The 15,453-nt window shown below is 36.3% G+C and overlaps 2 protein-coding genes across 2 annotated transcripts in view; one reads left to right on the top strand and one right to left on the bottom strand.

The window, feature by feature from the left end:
- The window catches only part of LOC307135267 (uncharacterized protein), a 57,361-nt gene extending 55,323 nt beyond the window's left edge, over positions 1-2,038 (bottom strand). Inside the window, exon 1 of the mRNA XM_079831548.1 lies at positions 1,950-2,038. The gene's annotated coding sequence lies outside the window, so the exon portion shown is untranslated. The remainder of the gene's footprint in view (positions 1-1,949) is intronic.
- The window catches only part of LOC307134771 (uncharacterized protein), a gene marked incomplete at both ends in the record, with an annotated part of 37,849 nt that continues 23,223 nt past the window's right edge, over positions 828-15,453 (top strand). Inside the window, 11 exons of the mRNA XM_079830768.1 lie at positions 828-881; positions 4,608-4,730; positions 5,786-5,941; positions 6,664-6,805; positions 6,927-7,096; positions 7,937-8,071; positions 9,912-10,097; positions 10,344-10,783; positions 14,324-14,466; positions 14,731-14,952; positions 15,117-15,356. Coding sequence (XP_079686894.1) covers positions 828-881; positions 4,608-4,730; positions 5,786-5,941; positions 6,664-6,805; positions 6,927-7,096; positions 7,937-8,071; positions 9,912-10,097; positions 10,344-10,783; positions 14,324-14,466; positions 14,731-14,952; positions 15,117-15,356 — 2,011 coding nt within the window. The remainder of the gene's footprint in view (positions 882-4,607; positions 4,731-5,785; positions 5,942-6,663; positions 6,806-6,926; positions 7,097-7,936; positions 8,072-9,911; positions 10,098-10,343; positions 10,784-14,323; positions 14,467-14,730; positions 14,953-15,116; positions 15,357-15,453) is intronic.

Below are 15,453 nucleotides of genomic sequence, written 5' to 3'. Positions count from 1 at the left end.
AATAACTTGTATTAAAAAAAGTTAAAGGGGCGGTGTGAGGTTCAAAAAGGTAGTTTGTTGCCTGAGGGTAACACCATGTCATAGAGGGTTAATAAGTGAATAAATGTTTAAATAAAATTGGTGTAAATTGTCAGTGGCTGGTAATTTAATAAGGAACTCCTACGTGAAGCAAACAAGTTTGAACTGATGTGAGTAATGCAAGCGATTCAAATCAAAGACAAATGTTTGACAACGAAAACATGTCATGACTCTTCTTCTACTACTGACATATTTTTCCTTAGTAATAGAAACGTTCTACAGAAGTCAATGTCATGACGCATTACTCACATTAGGCAACCAACACTAATTAAAGAAGAAAGAAACCCTGAAGCTATTGTGGTGAAGTACAAAGACATTCCGTGTGGTTCCTTGTTACCAGCTCATGCTAATTCCTTAGAACTCTATTAATAGTTGTTACAATAGGGTAATTAAAAATGAAAGTTTCACTTTCACTCATTATTTAATACAAACTTTCAAAACAGCCAAACTTTTAAAGAACTATTCCACACATTAACGTGCTTCTTATGTAACTTGTGTAAAGTTTGCGTTTTCCTTTCTTTCCCTTTAAGCAGGAACAGAGTTGCCGGCTCTACTATATGATTATTGTCATTCCCCAACCTACACATATAAATGCAGGGTGAAAGAGGCACGTGATGGTGAGGCTTTACATTTTGGGCGGGCCAAAGTATGGTTTGTGTCTTATATTTTTTGTTTCATAAAACAGTGCGCAGACAGTTTGAAAAGCCATTGACGACAGATTGACAGATTTATTCCAACTCTTCTAGAAGATGCTGCCTCACTCTTTGCTGGCTCCGACATTTTTCCTGCTTGTCACAGGACAGGTATGTAGAAAGAGATCGATATAGCAATTAAATATTGTTTTTTTTTCTTATTTATTTATTTGAAAATATCTTTTTGGTAACACTATTTTAGTGTCTTTGTTAGACGTTACATGTATTTACAGTAAAGTTATCATGAAAATATTTTTTATAGTGACTAATAGGAACTTTTTATAAAATGTTACCAATAATATCATATTTTAAAAGACAAACAATGCATGTACATTTATAGCAAAATATTGTCAAATATGCTTTTTAGTTATACAGTATGTAATAATGAAAATGTATATTATATTTAGCAAAGCAAGTAAAATGTATGAATCCCAGTATACTTTATAAGGGAAAGCACAATTCATTTTGGGAGTAATTAAATTGCTAAAATCACATTTAGTGAATGTGTGGCCTTTAGTAACACATGCATTATTATTTACATTAATAATACATTAATAATTTAATTGGTAAAGAAAAAATTTCACTCAGAAACTTGTAGTAAAATTCACAAATACAACAGCAAGTAACATTGAATTAAATATGAAATTGTCAAGAACTGAAATTGCATACTCTAGTAATCTTGGTTCCCTTTCAGTCGGTCACGTTCGATGTACATCAGACGTCACCAATGAATTGGGATTATTTATTTAATTATTTAAAAATATCTTAATCAATATTTTTGGTAACACTATATTAGCGTCTTTGTTACACGTTACATGTATTTATTAGTAATAAAAGTAAATTATGCATAATTACATGCAACTAACCCAAAACCTAATTCAACTCTAACCCTAAGTCCATGTTGTTAATTGATATTATTAAATGTATAATTACATTTTAACTGATATATAATTAACACTTAAAATAAAGTGTTATTGTGTTTATGTCTTGTTGTCCAGTAAAAATATCTAAATAGTACCAAAACAAGATTGATTTACCTGAGAAGAAAATCTGCACTGTTAAAGTTTACAGTTTTTCTCAGTCGCTTTGGTACATTTCTCGAATCTTCTTCGACATTTGCAAAACAGTAAGTGCGTTTCTCGAAACAATTTGTACAAATAGTAAAACACCAGGGATTACCTGCAAAAGCCAGTCTCTTGCTCAAAATCCTTAGTTCATCTCTCAAAAGTAAATGTCTGTGTCAATGAACATGTCAGTGCCATCAGAATGACAAGTCCTTGTGTCATTGTGTACGGATAAGACAGTCAAATTGCTTAGTCATGTTGTCAATATAAGAAATATAGTAGAAATATGAACATAGGACAATCTCCTTAGGGAGAACTGGACATGCAGTGCTGTAGGAATTACAGCAAAGGTGTTTTGCAATACAATTTGAACACAGTAAGTACATTGTACTTATTTTTTTTATGTAAGTACATAGTACTTAAGGCCACCTAATATAAAGTGGGGCCGACTATTCAACAGAGAACCATTATTATAATACATTTTGATCAACATGACATAAGCAATTGATAATGTAGGAAACAGCATATAAATGTACATACTCATTTGCATGCATGTATCAAAGCATTTTCAACATGTTCTAAGAAATGAGAAACTGCAATGGTGTGAAGATTGAACAGGTAGTTTTGACAATTTCGATTCTGATCTGAGAAATGTACCAAAACTGTAACAGAAAAGGCATAAATGGTGGTAAAACTTGATAAGTGGTTAACAGTAACCTTACCATACGTATCACGTCACAGACGAATTGGGACGCACGTCTCTGTTCCCTCCTTCAGGGAACGAGGGTTACATAACCAAGACGTTTTATTTAGAACTTCAGAAAATGACTGTAACATCGCTATTTTTTTATGATTATGATTTTTTTTATGATTAAACCTATACGCCAACGAGGTAAGAAAAACTAAAATAATTCAAGCACAACTGCAAGTCATAATATTTTAATAGAAAGCAAGTAAAAAATAAATAAATAAATAAAAAAAATATAGAAAATATAAGTTGTTTAAAAATATAATATTTCTAAAATAGAAAATATAAGTTGTTTGGTTTGAATGTTTAGATATTTTTTTTACTGTAAATCAAGACAAAACTACTGATTAAGAAAGTCCTGCTCTTTTTTACATTTTGGGAGTCTTAAATGAGTAATATTAATAAAGTAATAAAATATTAATATAGCTACAAATGTTCAAGTGTAACTGTGTTGTTATAGAGGGAAAGTTGCTGTCACGGTTGGTTTTGGGATTTGGTTCACATTTATGTTTTCATGTCTTTTATTTTGTAATTTTGCCCCTCAGTTATGTTTCCTGGTTCTTGCCATGTGACCTCCTTGCCCTTATGTGATCATGTAATGTGCTTCCCTAGTTTCATGTGTTTTGTTTTGTTCTGATTGGTTCCCTTGTCTATGTGTCCATAGTTCTCATTGGTTGTCATAGTCATGTGTTCCCCTAGTCTCTGTACAGTGGGGCAAAACAAGTATTTAGTCAGCCACCAATTGTGCAAGTTCTCCCAAGTTCTCTGTAATTTTCATCATAGGTACACTTCAGTTATGAGAGACAGAATGAGAAAAAAAAATCCAGAAAATCACATTGTCTGATTTTTAAAGAATTTATTTGCAAATTATGGTGGAAAATAAGTATTTGGTCACCTACAAAAAAGCAAGATTTCTGGCTTTCACAGACCTGTAACTTCTTCTTTAAGAGGCTCCTCTGTCCTCCACTCGTTACCTGTATTAATGGCACCTGTTTGAACTCGTTATCAGTATAAAAGACACCTGTCCACAACCTCAAACAGTCAGACTCCAAACTGCACTATGGCCAAGACCAAAGAGCTGTAAAAGGACACCAGAAACAAAATTGTAGACCTGCACCAGGCTGGGAAGACTGAATCTGCAATAGGTAAGCAGCTTGGTGTGAAGAAATCAACTGTGGGAGCAATTTTTAGAAAATGGAAGACATACAAGACCACTGATAATCTCCCTCGGTCTGGGGCTCCATGCAAGATCTCACCCCGTGGGGTCAAAATGATCACAAGAATGGTGAGCAAAAATCCCAGAACCACACGGGGGGACCTAGTGAATGACCTGCAGAGAGCTGGGACCAAAGTAACAAAAGCTACCATCAGTAACACTACGCCGCCAGGGACTCAAATCCTGCAGTGCCAGACGTGATCCCAAACACACCGCCCGGGCAACGAAGGAGTGGCTTCGTAAGAAGCATTTTAAGGTCCTGGAGTGGCCTATAGCCAGTCTCCAGATCTCAACCCCATAGAAAATCTTTGGAGGGAGTTGAACATCCGTGTTGCCCAGCGACAGCCCCAAAACATCACTGCTCTAGAGGATATCTGCATGGAGGAATGGGCCAAACTACCAGCAACATTGTGTAAAAACCTTGTGGAGACTTACAGAAAACGTTTGACCTCTGTCATTGCCAACAAATGGTAGATATCAAAGTATTGAGATAAACTTTTGTTATTGACCAAATACTTATTTTCCACCATTTGCAAATAAATTCTTTAAAAATCAGACAATGTGCTCACTTTGGATTATCGGCAATAAAACTGCGCTTGGGTTCATCTACACTCGCCTCCAGTGGATCAGTTGCATTGCTAAAAAAAAATGCACAACCGTTTATCACTGTTTAAAATTTTTGCAATTAAACCTAACGATCAGGCCATAATTTAAAACAATTACATAAAATTATATTTTAATAAGCTTTATGGAGCAAATAGTAGGCTATATTTGGTATGTGTTAATTTTATTTTTGTTTATTTTTTCAGATCCTGAGCACTGGAGAATGTTTGTCTGTTTCACAGAAGCTTCGTCATAAAAGGGAATGGGTCATTCCTTTTAAAAAGATTATAGAAAATATAGACTACAGTGCTGAGCCCTATATCAGCAAGGTAATAGAAACACCATACAATACAGCAAATCTCTGTTGCATGTACAGCATATTACAATGCCAGCTTTGATAAAAAAATATTCAAGTTATTCAGTATACTTACTCAGTAAATCAATTTCTTTATTAAAAGATAAAACTGTTATACAGCCAGTTGTCATCAACACTTTCAAGGGTACAAACTAAATTAAATAACCTGTTTTGGAAAATAAAACAGGTTATTACATTTTAAATTAGGCTTGTTACCAAAATTTGGGACATTTTTGCTTATTTTCAAGCAATAAGCATTAAATTGATATCCGATATATCAAAATGTATTGCAATAAAAAATATACAGGGTTACAGTGTTAAAATGTAGTGTAAATTCAATCACTCAGGAGGGATCAGCAAGTTTAGCAACAAATGTTGGTTTGTGTTTACTTTAAAACCTATTTGTTTACACTGTATTTCAATAGTCCACTTTAGACATTGTACTAATTATAACTCATAGCCCTTGTGTGTCAACTAACTCTTTTAGTAAACTGTTAGGGTTGGTAGAATAACAATAAGTAGCAGACAGTCTAGTACCATAATGACTGCTAGTTGACAAGTAGTTACTTATAGTCCGTATAATGTCTGAAGTGGACTATTGAAATAAATACAATTCAATATTTTTCTTACAGTAACAGGGTTGAAGCTTGAGCTTGGTGAATACAGTCAAGTTTGTGTAAAAAGTTTGAGCACTTTGTGAAAATTGAGAAAAGGGAATGTGGTTATTTACTTGTCTTTATGCCATTAAACTTTAGAAAATGCCCAACTGATGTTACTTTTTGGGGGTTACCATTTTTAGGAATTTTCCATTTTTGTAATTCATCTGGTAACAGGACTGTGCTAAATTAGTAAAACAGAGCTAAACATTATAGTTTTGGTTATTTTAAATCAGTTCATTCTTAGCCATTTGAATTGTATATCATTTTAATGTCCGAAGTATATGATTTTAATTTTATTGAATTGTGATTTTAAACTTTCCTGGTTTTACCTCACAGTCTAACCCACATTATTGCAATATAACTTTCTCAGATGCGATCAGACATGGACCTGGACGTGCCACTGCGCTACACTCTAAGAGGTCCAGGAGCTAACCAGCCACCTTTTGGTTGTTTCATAGTAGACGAGTACAAAGGGTTTATTCGCATCACGCGGCCTCTGGATCGTGAGGAGAGAGAAAACTACACTGTGAGGAAAATGACACAATATTAAACATACAAAGCATATAGTACACAGTCGTGTTATACTGTAGACATAAAGTTTTTTCTATAGTTTTGCTATTAAAAAAAGTTCAACTTTGATTAGCCAAAGCGTTTTCAGTCCCACTTTATATTAGGCAGCCTTAACTACAATGCACTTACATCAAAAAATAAGTACAATGTACTTATTGTGTTCATATTGTAATTGCAAAACACTTGCTGATATTGAGGTGGGATACAAGTAAAGTTAGGGACAGGTGTGGTGGTATGGGTTAGTTTAAGGGTATGTTAGGTGTAAGGGAAGTGTCAACAGTGTAATTATAAATGTAACTACAGAAATGAATTACAGATGAAATTACATGCAAGTAATTTTCAAAATGTAAGTACAATGTAAAAATAAGTGCATTGTATCAAATGATTAATTTAAATGTTAGTACATAGTAGTTAAGGCTACCTCATATAAAGTGCAAACATCTAGAATACAGTTTAAATGGAGCAATTGTTTTTAATGTCATATATTAATTAAACTATCGATTACAATATTTGTTGGTCAAAACAATTATCAAAACTTACTGTTTAAAATTGTGACAGTTGCCCTCGGTTTCTGATAAATTCCCCAAATTCTAATTCCAGACAGCCTTTTCAAGTTAATAAGAAAGTTTTTTCATAAGCAAAGTCATATAGAAGCCTTGTTCTATTTTTGTCTTGTAGCTTATTGGCACTGCCTGGTACGCTAACAACACCATAGCTGAAGATAATATTTCAGTAAACATCAGGGTGGAGGACGAGAATGATAACTCGCCAGTTTTCATCAAGCCAAAACGAAGCAGCGTTTATGAGGGGAGTCCAGTTGGTGAGCCTGCACACTGCATTGTCATTGTCAACCATTGTCTGATTTTCTGCAATTAGGGATGACTAATCCGTCACCTTAAATATCTAGTGAGATTGTTTTTTAATTGGTGTGTCCTTTCTAGGGACCTTTGTAACACAAGTTGTTGCCAAAGATGCAGATAAGCCACACACTCCTCACAGTGAGATAGCATACACCATAATCAAACAAGAGCCAAATAATGGTGTGCTTTTCTTTGCTGTAAATGAAACCAGTGGAACAATCTCTGTGAACAACCCAACACTTGACAGAGAGGTATTTGCTTCCAGTTAAACTGGTATTTATGTGTGTGATTATCTGTCTGTAGTTTCCAAATAACTAATTTACTCTTGCCTTACAGTTGAGATGCATTAATGGGTTAGTTCACCCAAAAATAAAAATTAGCTCATGATTTACTCACCCTCAAGTCATCCTAGATGTATATGACATTCTTCTTTCAGACGAATAAAATCTGAGTTATATTTAAAAAGTCCTGACTAATCCAAGCTTCATCATTGCAGTAATTGTTGCTTTGTTTTTGAAGTCCATAAAAATGCATCTGTCCGTCAAATAACATGCTCCACACAGCTCTGTTGGCCTTCTGAAGCGAATCGATGCGTTTGTGTAAGAAAAATATCCATATTTAAAACTTTATAAAGTAAAGTTTTGGCAAATGCCTTCCGTATTCGATTTATGGAAAAGTGTTGAAAGTGCCTCTGCAGTTCAAAATGCTTACACTACCAGTTACGCTCGTCAGACGAACTGCGAGAGGCGCTTTCAACACTTTTTCCATGGAAGGCGATTGGCCAGAAGTTTTAAATATGGATATTATCCTTACACAAATGCATCGATTCACTTCAGAAGGCCTTTATTAACCCGGAGCCGCGTGGAGCACGTTATTTCACAGACAGATTTTTTATGGACTTCAAAAACAAAGCAATAATTACTGACATTATAAAGCTTGGAAGAGCCAGGACTTTTTTAATATAACTCTGATTTTATTCATCTGAAAGAAGAATGTCATATATACCTAGGATGACTTGAGGGTGAGTAAATCATGGGATAATTAAAATTTTTGGGTGAACTATCCCTTTAAGCTCCTATTCTGTTGAACAGGAACACAGCACTTATGTTCTTACGGTGCAAGCTGCTGACATGAAGGGGGAAGCTCAAGGAAATTCTGCTACAGCTACTGTATCTATAGACATCCTAGATGTTAATGACAATATTCCTACTTTGGAGAAGGATGAGGTGATTATATGCATATGTTTTTTTCATACCCTTGTGAAAAAGAAGTGCGCTTAATGCATTGAATGTGTACTTGCAGATATAATATTAATAAAATAAAATGCTTCATCAACGTATTTAAAGAATGTACACTGTTATCACTATCAGTACATTCGGCATTAACTATATTACAAAGACAATTCATAGTTCTCAAGTGACATGACACACAGAACCAAGCTTTCCTCCATTGCCTGCCAGTTATTTTTCTCGAGATTTGTACTTAATACTAATATTGTAAGATAGCGATATTAAAGATATCGATGATTCATATGTACAGGCAAGCAGATGAATACAGAATATAAAATGCGATGTGCCAACGCTATCTCACAACCAATTCGTATGTATTTGTACGATGTGGCTAATTCGTACAAATTTGTACGACCTCACTCGTACGAATTTGTACGTTTTGTCTAATCCCCAGTGACGGTTAGGTTTAGGGGCGGGGTTTGAGGTAAGTCATTCGTACAAATTCGTACGAATTTGGCAACTCGTCAAATACGTACGATTTAGCAAAAATCGTATGAATTCGTACGACTGAGGTCGTACAGATTCGTACGAATTAGCCACCTCGTAAAATATGTACGAATTGCCATGAGATAGGGTTGGATGTGCAGTTTCTCGTTAAGTGTTTTTCCATAGAAAACCATTATTTTATGATTAACAATCTCATTGCATTCATATTCTGGGCTCATCTGCTCGCCTATTATAGTATGCATCATCAATAAGGTGTATACTCAATTTGATCTTTAAATACTACTGTTTTAGTACATTAAGGCCAGGTTTCACAGACAAGTCAGGACAAAGATTAAGCCAGGATTAGACCTTAGTTGAATTAGGGTATTTAAGTAGCTTTTATAAATGTACCCTATAAAAATATATATATATTACTGGTGTGCATCTTGATACGTGTTTTTCATGTTAAAGGAACACTCCACTTAAAAAAATAGGCTCATTTTCCAACTCCCCTAGAGGTAAACAGTTGAGTTTTACCGTTTTCGTATCCATTCAGCCGATCTCCGGGTCTGGCGGTAGCACTTTTAGCATAGCTTAGCATAGATCATTGAATCTGATTAGACCGTTAGCATCTCGCTCAAAAAATGACCAAAGAGATTCGATATTTTTCCTATTTAAAACTTGACTCTTCTGTAGTTACATCGTGTACTAAGACCGACAGAAAATGAAAAGTTGTGATTTTCTAGTGAAATGGCTAGGAACTATACTCTCATTCCTGCGTAATAATCAAGAGCTTTGAGCCGTACCATGAGTGCAGCGGCACAATGATATTACACAGCGCCTGAAAATAGGCTAACTTCCGTCAACATAACCAACGTGACAACCTGCTTACACAGGGAGTGCTGGAGACTATTTTCAGGCGCTGCTTAATATCATTGCGCCGCTGCACTCATGGGACGGCTCAAAGTTCCTTGATTATTACGCAGGAATGAGAGTATAGTTCCTAGCCATATCTGCCTAGAAAATCACAATTTTTCATTTTCCGTCTGTCTTTAATTGTAAAATAACATGCAAATAAGTATCCGAAAACATTACATTTAGTTCACACTTAAGTGTATTCTATTAAAGCATGTTATTTATATTATAAGTATACACTTTTATGCTAAAATGTACTTCTTTTTCTCAAAGGTATTCCTCTTATATAAAATTTAAAAAAATATTTTTTATAAATCTTTTTTATATAAATTTTTTTTTTTTTTAGAAAAATGTATTTTTTATTAAATATATAAATACAATATAATGTTGAATATGTTAATGGTAAAAAGGTGTAAACACTTTTCTGCTTTCATAGTTTTCAGCAAGTATTGATGAGAATGTGGCACCCATTGAGGTTTTAAGGATCCAGGCACTGGATATCGATGAAGAAAGGACAGACAATTGGTTGGCCGTTTTTGAAATAGTTTCTGGAAACGAGGATGGACGTTTCACTGTTGTAACTGATCCGGGGACAAATGAGGGTATTTTGTACCTGAACAAGGTTAGTGCTTATTTTGTACACAGTTCGAAGAAGTTCACATGACGGAAGGAGATCAGGGTGTGTTAGTAAGGGTGTGTTGTATTAGTGTGATGTACATGTTATTTACATATATATTTGTTATATGATTTGTATTGAGTAACCAATTGCACTATTTCGGTACCACTTTCAACAGTACTTTCTTAAGTAAGTACACTGTAAGTTCACATACTGTAAAATAAAGTGCAACCCCTTTTTTCTCTCTTTTAGCCTGCTGACTTTGAGTCAGCATCTGGTATGAACCTGAACCTAGTTGTTGCAAACAAAGCAGTGCCAGGAGCACCTCTAGGGAGTGGAGCAGGAGCAGCAGGTGCAAGCGGTGGTACGGCTGGAGGTTCTGGAGCTGGTGGTAATTCTGGAGCTTCTGGAGCTGGAGGTCAATCTGGAGCTTCTGGAGCTGGTGGTCAATCTGGAGTTTCTGGAGCCGGTGGGCAATCTGGAGCTTCTGGATCCGGTGGTCAACCTGGCGCGGCCAAGCAAAAGCGATACTTAGTGAATATCAATGTGAAAAACAAACCAGAACCACCAAAGTTCCATCCAAAGGTCAAGCCTATATCTGTATCTGAAAACACCAAAAGTTCTATTCCAAGAGTAATTGACACCTACACTGCTACAGAAGAAGACACAGGGAAAACAGCAGAAAAAGTCAAGTGAGTGTTCTTTAAAAATAAAAACAAATTTATCTGGTTAAATATGCAGTATAGTATAGTATAGTATAGTATAGTATAGTATAGTATAGTATAGTATAGTATAGTATAGTATAGTATAGTATAGTATAGTATAGTATAGTATAGTATAGTATAGTATAGTATAGTATAGTAACCAGTGCCAGTCCTACACAGTCCAACTTTGTGAAGAGGCCCACATCAAAATGAGCCACCCTCCCCCCAATGGTCTTTCAGAGCAAATTCACTGTCAACCAACAGCATACAGTGAGTTGAATTTCATTAAACATTAGTAATAATGACAATGATATTCCATATGCAAGGTGCAACAAATTGCTCTTTATGAAAAAAGTTAATAAATATGTAAAGGAAAGCCCTTTAAATACACATTAAACTGCCAGTAAGAAGTCAAATTAAATCAAAATTTTCATTGACAGCTAAATAAATGCTTTACAAACGTAAAAAAAAAAAAATTGTCTTAGGTTTCAAATATAACCATGGTTCCCTGACAGGGGGAAGTCACACTGGCCCTCATTTATCAATCTTGCGTAGAAACGGGCGTAGGCTATATGTTGGCGTAAGATTATGCTTACACTCCTCTCACCGCCTGATTTATGAAGCTGTGCGCACCTCTGAAATCCAGGCGTACGCAAAACCTGCCCTTGATAAATGCCGCGGCTGAAAGCGATCGTCATTAGAATAACACGCCCCTATATATTCAATTCTCTGCCTCCCCCACGCCCTCATTTTACGCCATGGACACTCGGAAGACGGCAAAGAAGCGAAACTTCTCGGACGTGGAGATCGAGACCATCACCAGGGAAGTGGAAAAAAAACTAAATTGTTTTATTTGGGAGTTTAAAGAGTGGGATTAAAGGCGCCGACAAAAAGGTGTACGGTGGAAATCCAGTTTAAATAGCTGTTTGGATCAGAAATTATCACAATTCATTATTTTACAGCACGTGTTTTGAAATAATATGCATTTAATTTCGTATCACATCACATGTATTGGGGTGTACAATAGTGATGATGATGTGATGTGGAGTACCATTCATTCACATTAATATAATTGCATGACAATTTGTAAGATTCTTCTTCTTATTATTATGATTTGTATTATTAATGACGCTTATTGCTATTTAGAAGAAGAATGTCATTATTATTATTATTATTTATTTTATTATTATTTAAAAGAAGAAGAATGTCATTTTTATTATTTTGTCAGTCTGAATTATTTTCAGTCCCAGTCCGTGCGCAGCTGCCGGGCCTAACCTTGAACTGTCAGGTAAAGCGCACAGGCTCGCAACTGGAGGAATACATATGCCTACAAATCAAATGCTTTGGTAAAGTCACACAAATTAAACATTGAAGTCCATGTTGCACAAAAATAAACACTGAAGTTTATAATTACTTATTCGCACGGGATTAGTAGTATGCGGGGACCTCTGGTGATTTGTAAAAATTGCAGAGAATGTCTGTGATCTTAATCCCGTGCGAATCGGCCATGTCTGTAATATGTAAAGTAAAAATTCCCCCCCAAATACCTACCATATTTCGCCGAACACCGAGGTGATAATATTAGTCCCGTGCGAATCGGCATCTATTTGGCCGGGATTAGGCGGATCGTATATAATTTTTGCAAGGTTTTTGTGTCCTGTGAGCATTTCTATCTTTATCTTTCACGAAGAATGGCGCTGGCTGCATATGTGCACCGTTATGAATTCCCGTGCGGCCGCGCGGATTATAGGCTACTACTTTCACTTTAGAATGAGCACAATTTGGGAGTAAATTGCTTGAATGGTGTGTTTAATATTATTCTTAATGAAAAACACAAAAACAGAACAGTACAATGACAACTCGCTTTAATGGGAACTTTTACATTTAGCTTTGAAACTGAATCTTCCGCCGTATATTGTTATTATATTGCTTATTTACGTTTTTAATTGCGTGTTCTCTAACTGAACGAAATTATTTGTATTACTATAAAACAATCAAAATGATATCGATACGACTGTTTATAATTTCATACAGCTATATAACGAAAAAACATTTTCGAGCAACATCATATCCGGGAGATAAGTCAGTAAATTCGAGTAAAATTACAGCTTATCCCGTGCGAATGCGCCAAGCAAAATTCACATGTGGGGGAGTAATTTCTAAATCACACGAGGTCCCCAGATAATAGCCTACTTATCCCGTGCGAATAGGGCTTTATTTGTTGTTGTTGTTTTTTTGTTTTTTTACAGTGGGTCATAATATAGCATATCTTTGTCAGTGCGTTTTGTGGTGTTAGGAATTGTTTTTCTGCGCATTTTCGCATTAACTCAAAACGTGCGTACACCACCTCCTGAGCTGGTGTAGGATTTGAGCGTGCCGTACGCCAACTACCATATTGATAAATCTCAAAGTCACCGTGGTTTTGGGTGTACGCTGGAAATTTGGTGTACGCACTTTTGATAAATGAGGGCCACTGTGTCCTATGGCACTATGCCCAGATTGACCGGTGTCTGAAGCACCCATCTAAACACGACAATGTCATTGGCTGGCAACAGCCCAAGACATCACTCCCATCACTCCCAGCTAGTAGTTGCTGTGGGAGTAAACCTCACTCCCCTGATCTCAAGAGACGCTCTAGCGACTGACGCTAGAGGTTGCAGCCTTTAGCCTCCTTGTTAGAGCGTCCGACTCTCATGCTGGTGGACCCGGGTTCAAGTCCTGCTTGGAGCGGGTGGTTTGAACAGGAGGGTTTACATCTGGAACATGGCAATGAGACGCAGTGTCTTGTTCCCCTATTCACTGAACCATGGTTACATTTGTAACCTGAGACGTTCTCTTTCAAATGGGAACTTGCACTGCACCCTAGGAGGCTATGGGGAACAAATACTCACTCCACCATGCTGAGGGAATACATGCTCTAACAGCTAAGAATCTACAGAACTAAAGCTGTTGGAGTCACTTTTGTAATTTATTGCAACCATGTACCGCTGCTGACCCCTCCCTTTCGAAACACGTAGAGAATCTACGGCCGTTAAATGGCCGACAAATGACACATTTCATCGTTGGAGACAGCAGGGAGTACCTAGCGCTCTGTAGAGAGGTATGTCCGTTTAGGGCTACTGTAGAAACATGATGGTGCAAAATGGCGATTTCACTGTAAGGGAACCTGCGGTATGTGTAGATAGAAATGGCTAATTCTAAGGTAATAAAAACATAACGATTCATAATGTAAGATCTTTATACACCTATGAAAACATAGTTATGTATATTATATTGCATTTCTGTTATTATCCTCATAAACACTACACACTGCAACTTTAAATGACCTTTGAAAGAAGGGGGGCCCCTGGTGGTTCAGGGGCCCTACGCACCTTGCTTGGTTTGCGTATAGGGAGGACCGGCACTGATTACAACAACTCAATCATTTGTTTAAGAAGCATTATTACGCCTTAGTTTTACAAAATGTGCTTAACTGTTGTATTATAAAGCCCAAATGTAGCAAATAGGTAATGTTCCATGTTTGTTTAGATACGCAAAGGGATATGACCCTGACAACTGGATTTCTATTAATGTGGACACTGCTGAGATCAAACTCATCAAGGTACCAGATCGTGAGTCTCCATTTGTGGTAAACGGAACCTACTATGCCAAGATCCTCTGCATTACAGATGGTTAGTAGGAACAAAGAGTCAGTACGTTATGTTGGGAACCTTTACATTACTAATCAAATGTTTGGACACACCTACTCTTTTTTTATGTCCTCGACAATTTCGAAATATAGTACAGTCGCCACACTTTACACACAGTTTAGTTCATGGAGTGCATCCTGGGATGCTTTTTAAACACTAATGTTTAAAGTGTCTCCATTTCAAATATTAAAATAAGATCTTAGGTTAATAACATGTAACATGTTTTGTGTTTGTTATACATTTTAGAGCTGCACTCTCAAACGTCTACAGGGACTATAGCCTTGCAGGTGGAGGACCTGAATGATAACTGCCCCAAACTCCTTGATAATGTGCAGACTGTCTGCAGTGATACCAGAGTAGTGAATGTCACAGCAGAAGATACTGATTCCTATCCCAACGGAGCTCCACTGAAGTTCAATTTGATACAAGAGAAGACAAGCGGCAAATGGAACTTGCAGAGAATAAATGGTAATACCAAACAATACTAACTAACTTCTGAAATTTGATAATATCTTATCAAACATATTCAGATGATGTAATTTATAGCAACATAGAGTAGATAATCATTGTTCTTATTTACTTTTAAGTCGAAAGTAACCACATAGTCAGGTCTCTGTTTCTTACCTCTTCAGATGTAAGTGCTTCACTGCTCACTGAAGATGCCTTATGGCCTGGCATTTACCAAGTCACCATGGAGATTGAAGACATGCAAGGACTGTCCTGCCACGATGAGCAAGTCCTCCATTTAGAGGTTTGCACCTGCTCTGAAGGCACGGTTTGTGGTGCAAAAGTGGCAGCAGTACGCACTTCATCAGCCACTTTTGGAGCTCCAGGAATTATTTTCATGGTTCTAGGATTCCTCTGCCTAATCTGTGAGCATGTTTTACTTTCATTTGGTCTAATTTAGTTAAACTGTAGAGTTTATAGGCTAAATTGTCTCAATGAAATTGTTTGTGGTAACATTGTAAA

This window comes from Gobio gobio, assembly GCF_949357685.1.
Source record: "Gobio gobio genome assembly, chromosome: 12".
Taxonomy (NCBI): domain Eukaryota; kingdom Metazoa; phylum Chordata; class Actinopteri; order Cypriniformes; family Gobionidae; genus Gobio; species Gobio gobio.
Note: the sequence above shows the minus strand (reverse complement) of the source record. Positions and strands in the feature narration are given on the sequence as shown.